Raw genomic sequence first — 7,923 nt, forward strand, 5'->3', positions numbered from 1 at the left:
CCGCGGAGCGGCTGGGCCCGTGAGCCATGGCCACTGAGCCTGTGCGTCCGGAGCCTGCGCTCCACAACGGGAGAGGCTACAGCAGTGAGAGGCCCGCGTACCGCAAGGAAAAAAAAAAAAAAATAAATAAATAAAAATATACTCTTATGACCACTATTCATCTCACTTGTTAAAATGGGAGTTTCAACATGATTTATGTTTCTTCAGTGATCAAGAAGTAATGGATATTAAAAAGTCAAAGCCGATCTGACTGTTACTCTCGTCTACCTGTAAATAAACATCCAGTCGCTTCTGAGTGAGATTCATGGTTTGTAGTAGTTTTTCATCCTGACTAGTTGACTGCACATTCTGTTGCTTAGCAACTGCTCTTATCTCCTTCAGGTACTTCTCTCTAACAGACTGGAACCAGTGAAGTGAGTCAAATTCCTGATACTGATCCAAAAGCTTCAGAATATAAGCCACACCTAGAGTCACCAGCAAAACCAAAACAAAATTACAATGTGTAGACAAGTTATATTCTACTCCACCAATAATTCCTAAAATTAAGCTAACCATTTTAAATTAATCCTCTTTCAAATTACATTTTACAGCACAAATGAATAAGTTTAGCAACATGGCTTAATTCCTCCTTAAAAACTTAAGAACTAAAAAAAAGGCCAATCAAGAAAAAATAACATGGCTATGAAAATCACCTGGAGATAACATATGGCTGTAAAGGTGGGGAAAAACTTCCACTGCTAAATAGACAACAACTAGGAAGCTACAGGAAACTAAATACAAATGCTCAAACTTTAAATAAAAGCACAACAAAAACAAAGCCTAAATAATTAGGTCCAACCACTCTAAGTGATTAGCAATACCAAAGGAGCATGAACAACAGTATAAATAATGGTCAATCAGATGACCCAGCCAAAAAATACAGTAAACACTGCTCGTGAAAAACAAATCTACAAAGAGCACATAGCTCTATTCTCAAGCAAACATTCTGAAAAATAAGGTAAGGTAAGGTAAACATAAAATTCATGAGAAAACAATTCCACTAAGCTTACCCATGGCAAAGCCATCATCAGTAAAGGCAGCTCCAATTTTATTTTTTTTATTCAATTTCTCCTTGCAACTAATGGAATGCTCTACAAAGTTGAGGGTCTAAAAGGATATAACAACATATTAGAGAAACAATTGTGCTAAAAAATCTTCAGTTCCTAAAACAGACATTTCAAAAATTATAAACAGGATCTCTTCTAAGCTCCTGTCCTTTTGATTTGAAACATTTCCCTCATATAAATAGCCTCTTGGTGAGGTCATAATCTGTGTAAGTATCTCTTAATGGCTCTTCTTTCCAAGTCCTTTAAATATGAGCAGTCCCTCAATCACCACTTAACTCAAGCACAGTACTTTTGTGTATGGTTCATTCTAAAATATTATGCACATTTAACAAATGAAGGCACTGAGACTTGAGTGGTTTATGAACTTGCCTCAAGTCATACTCTAAATCAAAGTTGTAGTCAGAAAAGTAGGCCTGCTTTACTTAAAAGCTTAAGCACTCTTAAGCATGGCAGTCCTTACTTCTGCCCACCCAATTCATCCTACAATAGTAGTTCTTACCATATTCTCGGTTTAAAAGGCTTAGTAGTCATTTGGATAAACAAATTCCCCCCCAAAAAAGCACTTCCCTAAAAGTTTAGCTCCTCTGAAATACCTTATCTAATCATAGCATTTATTCAACAAATATTTACTGAAACTTAATAATACCAGGCATTATTAAATAATTACAATAAAAAAATGAATACCATCAAAGAGTTCACACTCTATAGAGCAGCACTCTTGGCAATGACAGAAATGCTGTGTATCTACACTGTCCGATACAGTAAGCCACCAGCCACATATGGCCACTGTGCACTTAAAATGTGTATGGTAAAACTTAGGAACGGAACTGAATTTCTTCATAAAATTTTAACTAATTTACATTTAAGTAGCCATTAGGGGCTACAAAAGGACAGCACAGCACTGGGATAATAGAGAGACCTGTTTAAAAATTATGGTACAGTGTGATAAGTACTATAATAGCCTACATTGTAAACTAGATTATCAAGTTCCACTTTTTTTTGCCTGTAAAACTTACTTGGCAATTAATCACATTTTATAAAATCTTTGTCAACTGTTACTTAAATCTTTAGATATCTCATTTATGTTTGTCTTCTTTCTGGAATTAGATTATAAACTCAAGGACACAAGAATAGTGTCCTATACTTCTCTTCTTTGTAGTGTTTGTAATCCCTCTTGTTTTCTCCATCACTAACTGAATTCTGACAGCAGCTCTGCAAAACTAGACTCTTCCTCAATCCCACAACGGTTTGCCATTTCTGTTTACCATGACTTCAAATTAAAGAAAGATGGTGAGAACTCACCATGAGTTAACTACACTATTATCAAAGTATAACTAAGATAGACTCGCTTCCAATCTGACACTTCTATTCATATCTGAAGATGAAAAGATAATGTCTATCAGATAACTGGACATTTTTGCTACATAACAATTATTATAATAGAGCATTAACAATTAACGTATAAAGAAAACAGTGGAAAGGAAAATGCGTGAAGAAAAAAGCTGTCCATAGACCATCAGCTGCTTTCAATGGATAATAATGGTTCTAATATGTTAGAACATATGTGTTAATTCAGGCAGCAACGTGAAAAGTTATAACTCGATCAAAGTTAGATGTAATCAAAAGCTACGTCCGCTCAGTGATATTTAGATTTTAGAGCTCTCCATTTACAAATTTTTTAAGAGCTTTGTTACAGAAAACTTTATAGAAAAATAACTCTTATTGCTAATATATACCTCTCTAATCTCTTAACTCCATTTTCCCCACTGTGACAATTGTTTTTATATTGCAATTTTGGTTAACTTGAGCTATTTTTAAGATGCCAACTACAGAATTAGAGCAAAACATACCATATACTACAACAAGAAAGCACTAAAATTTTAGCTTAGATGTTCATATTTACTACCAAAAAGACAGAAGTTGTCCTCAAATAGTATGCTTTTAAGAAATACTTCATATTGTAACAGTCTACACTAATCACTTAAAATGACTATATGGTATAATTCAGCCCAAAGATTATATGGGTGGGTGTGTGTGTGTGTGTGTGTAAAATAGTGTATGTTCAAGTAATTTAAATCACACTAGGATTTCTCTGGCTGTTAAGAACAAATAAGAATCTATCTGAACTATGAATAAGTCTCATTCTACATAGCTAATAAGTAAAAATTCTAGGCCGCATTCACTGAGACCACGTTTAGTTTTATCTACAACCAGAAAGTCAACAATATAGTTTGCATTTCCTGCCGTAAAAAAAACTGGATCTATTTATTAATACTTTTTCAAAAAATTCGTTTTGGGTACTAAAAATACTCACCAGAGGTGGAACAATGATATGGAAATTTCGGAGATGTATATTCTTCGGCCTTCGAAATTCTGGAGCAAAAACATCCACAAGCATTTTGAAATACTCTGTGCCTTCGGCAGAATTTCGTGTGTGATCACTGAGGACTGAATCCAAATGCCTAAAATGCAAAAAAATTATTTACTTGGTTTCTTTCTCAAAAGAAGATGTGGCTTCTCATTAGTTGAGATGAGAGCACTCAAAAATGTGAAATATAAGACATCTCTAAGTAAACTTTCTTGGGGTTCAGAATGAACTCATTTTTTTATGGACAGAGGCTAATCAATATGATTTAATTAACTTAGTCCCTAAAACAGAATATGTAGGGCCTCTTGGAACTTTATAGAATTTTCTATTTCTTCTTCTCACAATGAGCCCTATAGAATTCCATTTCATTGTGAATAAATTCCTTTTCATCTTAAATCTCTTCACTAACACTTCTTCTATACCTCCTTACCTCAGCTGAAACCCATCTCCCTTTGAAGAACTTAGCTTCCCACTCAACCTTCAGAAACATTAACTGCTTTTTCTCCTACATCCCTTAGGTATAGCTATTACCACTTTCAAATTATTATTCCCCCACCACTAGACGATCTTAGAAATCTCTCCTTTGAGACTCATGATCCAACTATATCCAACTACCCCCTCCCGAAAGCAGGCATCTAACAGTTTTAACCACTGCTCTACATTTGTTTATCTTGGACTATGAGACCTACTCCAGTTCTCCTCCATCATTCTGGAAGACTTAATGTCCACTTAGATAATCAATTCATTATCATAACCTCATAACTCCATGACTTCACCTGCCATGAACTTTCCTTCACTTGATGAGTAAACATTTTGGGCGAGAATACAAAATAGGTACTTGCCATTACATTACATCAGGGGGCCCTATAATGTCAGCATGTCCTGTTACTGGTAGTGCTAAGTTTGATCACTTGGTTAAGGTGGAATACATCAGTCTCTGCATTGTGAAGATGTTTTATCCCTTTGTGATTAAGAATCAATTTCTGAGATAATTTTTTCATAGTGAATGAATACTCTGTTCTCCAAAAATGTTTGAGAACCCACTGACGATTTGTCTCATTTCAAGTATTACAGTGATGGTTGCAAAACTGTTTTTTTTTCCCTAAATTTTCTCATCCCTTCTGCATTTACTAGCTGGCTAGCACTGTAAAAAGGAACTTTCCCTCTGCTTCTCCAACTTTTCTTATTATCACTATACTCACGGTCTCTTTTTTAATTCAGTGTATTATAAGCAATTTCTACCATTACTCTTTTTGATATTCAAATTGTCTCCACTTTGCCCAGGGGTGCCCTTTCATGCCTGACTCAATAAGTGTTACAACTATTAATACTATAACTTAGTTTTCTAAAGACTTTCTTAACAATTCTGCATGCCCCCTCAAGTTTTAAATTGTTTTCCAAAATCACCATTTACTCAAGTCTGTAGATCTGCACTGTCCAATAAGATAGTCATTAGCTATTTAAATTTAAATGAAATAAAAATTTTAATTCAGTTCCCTAGTCCCATTAGCCCTATTTCCAGTATTCAACAGTAGTGACTACTGTACTGGACACTGCTGCTATAGATTACATGAAAGGAAGGACGAGTATTCTAGAAATACTAGCTGGCAAATAGAAATATTTAAAAAGAGGAAAAAGAAATAAGTGAAATGAATTTTATTAATGAGATATTTGGCATTCTTTTTTAAACACTAAATCGTCAAAATCAGTTATGAACTTTACACTTTAGCACATTTCAATTCGGACTAGCCACATATCAGGTGTTCAACAGTCACATGTATTAGAAACCCATGGTCTAGAAGATTCCTTTTAGGGAAGTTGGAAAGGCATCAGAATACTGTAGTCTTGAAAAAATTATATTTCATAAACTGAGACCATTACTTGCATAGTTAAAACACGGACATATAAGTTTATATATTACCCTCTAGTCTTGTCTTTAACATTTAAATGAACATATACTTTTCAAATCTCCAAATTTAAATTATTCCAAAATTAGATTACCTAGCTGCTTTTAATGTTTCTTCTGCAAGACCTTCTTCTTTTACTAGTTCTTCAAAATTTACAATATCTTCAAGATCAGGTACAAATCTACATAAGAATTTGGGAAGGAATTTATTAAGCTAAATATGTGCAACTGACACAGACATGAAAGCAATACTGTAAGACTCTAAATTTTTCAACTGTATCTTTGGAAATAATTTTGCATTTCAGTTATATTATTAATATCACCACTTTAGTTCCATAACTGAATTTTAGATATATGAATAATTCAAATTATGCTTAAAAATCATGTAATCTATAGAACCATTCACAAACTGTACCAATAAAAGAAATTAACTATAACTTTAAGTTAACTATGAGCTTTATTTATAAGTTATAAGTTAACTAAATAAAGCTTTTCAACAGTGTGCTGTAGTCTTAAAATCTGAGAAAAAATTTAACTAGTACAACTAATGATTTTCTTCCATATTTGATCTCAAAATATATCAACAAAAAAAGAAAAAACCCTCTCTACAATATTACTTATAAAAAAGACATATTTAAATGACATAAAATTTCTAAATGGCAAAAATATGTTTGCATCCATACCTAATGGCATTGCTGCTACAATGAAGGCCACCAGATCTTATCATCCGTACATAGCCCATAGCATTACCTTAAAAACCACACACAAAAAAAATCAGATGTTTATACAAATAACTCTAAGTTCTAATAATCAGGAATACAGTTATTTATAGCAATTACAAGGTTTCCACTCCTAAGTAGCAAGAGATTTTGCTGTATTTTACACTTCAGTTTTTGCTCCATAAAAATAAAACTTATATATTTGTGCACTTAAAATATAAAGGTACATATATACATCTATATTAAATATTTTTGAAATAAATGTAACTTTCACTTGTAAAGTCATTAAATGCTGACATTTTAAAAAATCACTTTAATATATTACTATATCAATAATTTCTTCACTCACATTAAGTATGTGTTTGTGTCTCTCTCTCACTCTCATACACACACACAGATGGAAGTGATATTCAGAAATCCTTATTTGATGCCTCCCAAACTAGTATCTCCAACCTGGGCTACTCCTCTAGGCTTTTTTATCCAGTGCCTACACCTAACATGTCTAAGAGAAATTTTAATTTAGTAAGTTCAACTCAAACTCAAGATCTTCACCCCCAATTATATTTTCTACCTTAGAAACTGACAATTCTGTCCTTCCAGTAGCTCAGGCCAAATGCGCTGAAGTCATCCCTGACTCTTTCCTTTCTCTCACACTTTGTATCTAATCAATGGCAAATTATGTTGGCTCTACCTTCAAAATGTAGCCAGAATCCAACCAGTTTTCACCACCTTCACAGCTATCACCCTATTCCAAACCAGCATCTCCTGCCTAGAAATGCACTATGCAATGGCCTCCTGATCTCTCTACTTCCACCTTTAGTGTCCCACCCCTCACAATGTTTCCTTCACATAGCGGCTGGTGGTTCTTTTAAAACTAAGTTGGAGCACTTCATTCCTTTTCTGAAAACTCTACAGTAGCTCTCCATCTCAGAATAAAATCCAAATTCCTAACATGGTCATCACAGCCTTGTATGATCTTGCCCCTTGCTGCTGTTCTGATACCATGCCCTACTATTCAGGTCTTCACTAACTCCATTCCAGCCCCTGACTATTTCCCAAAAATGCCAAGCAGACTCAGGCATTTTACATTTAGTGTCGCCTCTTTCTGGTATACTCTTTTCCTAGCTATGCATGCACATGGCTTATTCCTTCATGTTATTTAGGTTCCTGCCCATATGTCACCTCCTTAGAGCTTTCCCTGAATATCACTAAATAGCACTGCCCAGCCCCACTACATCTCCTTACTCAGCACCTATCATTGATACATTATATATCTCTTTGTGTCTCATCCCACTAGAATGCAAGATCCATGATACAGCTTTTGTTTTCTTCACTGCTCTATCCCTAGAGCCAACATTTCCTACTCAAATGAAATGAAATTACTTGGGAGAAAGAATAGACAAAAAGGTAAGAAGCTGTTAACATTTCACACCCATATAATACAGTAATATGTACTTTACATACATAATCTCATCTGATACCTTTTAAAACTCTCAAGTAGTATTACTGAATCTATTTTAAGGCTTATCTCAATATGAGAGATGATGTTAAAATGTTTCTTTATGCATCTTAGAAAAATCAAGTATCTAGTGTGATTGTTTTCCTCCAAATTGTCAAACTGGTATCTGACTGATCAAATGTGCTAGTGAGAAGCAAATAGAGAGTAGCAGTTAAGAGTAAACCTCTGAAGCCAGACTAGTTGGGTTCAAATATGGACTCTGTACTTTTTAGCTATAAAACCTAGGTCAAATTATAAACTTTGGGGCTTCCCTGGTGGTACAGTGGTTGAGAGTCCGCCTGCCGATGCAGGGGACACAGGTTCGT

At 34.4% G+C, this 7,923-nt stretch overlaps 1 protein-coding gene across 1 annotated transcript; it reads right to left on the reverse strand.

The window, feature by feature from the left end:
• Positions 1–267: 267 nt before the first annotated feature.
• On the reverse strand, positions 268–6,130 carry LOC103077782 (WASH complex subunit 7-like; the record flags this gene model as incomplete). The annotated part of the gene is made up of 5 exons (XM_007450097.1): positions 268–464; positions 1,050–1,146; positions 3,421–3,568; positions 5,476–5,562; positions 6,064–6,130. Coding segments are annotated over 5 exons (596 nt in total), but the record flags the coding sequence as incomplete, so codon positions are not given.
• Between the last annotated feature and the right edge of the window lie 1,793 nt (positions 6,131–7,923).

Source organism: Lipotes vexillifer, unplaced genomic scaffold, assembly GCF_000442215.2.
Source record: "Lipotes vexillifer unplaced genomic scaffold, Lipotes_vexillifer_v1.1 C27540212, whole genome shotgun sequence".
Classification (NCBI taxonomy): Eukaryota; Metazoa; Chordata; class Mammalia; order Artiodactyla; family Lipotidae; genus Lipotes; species Lipotes vexillifer.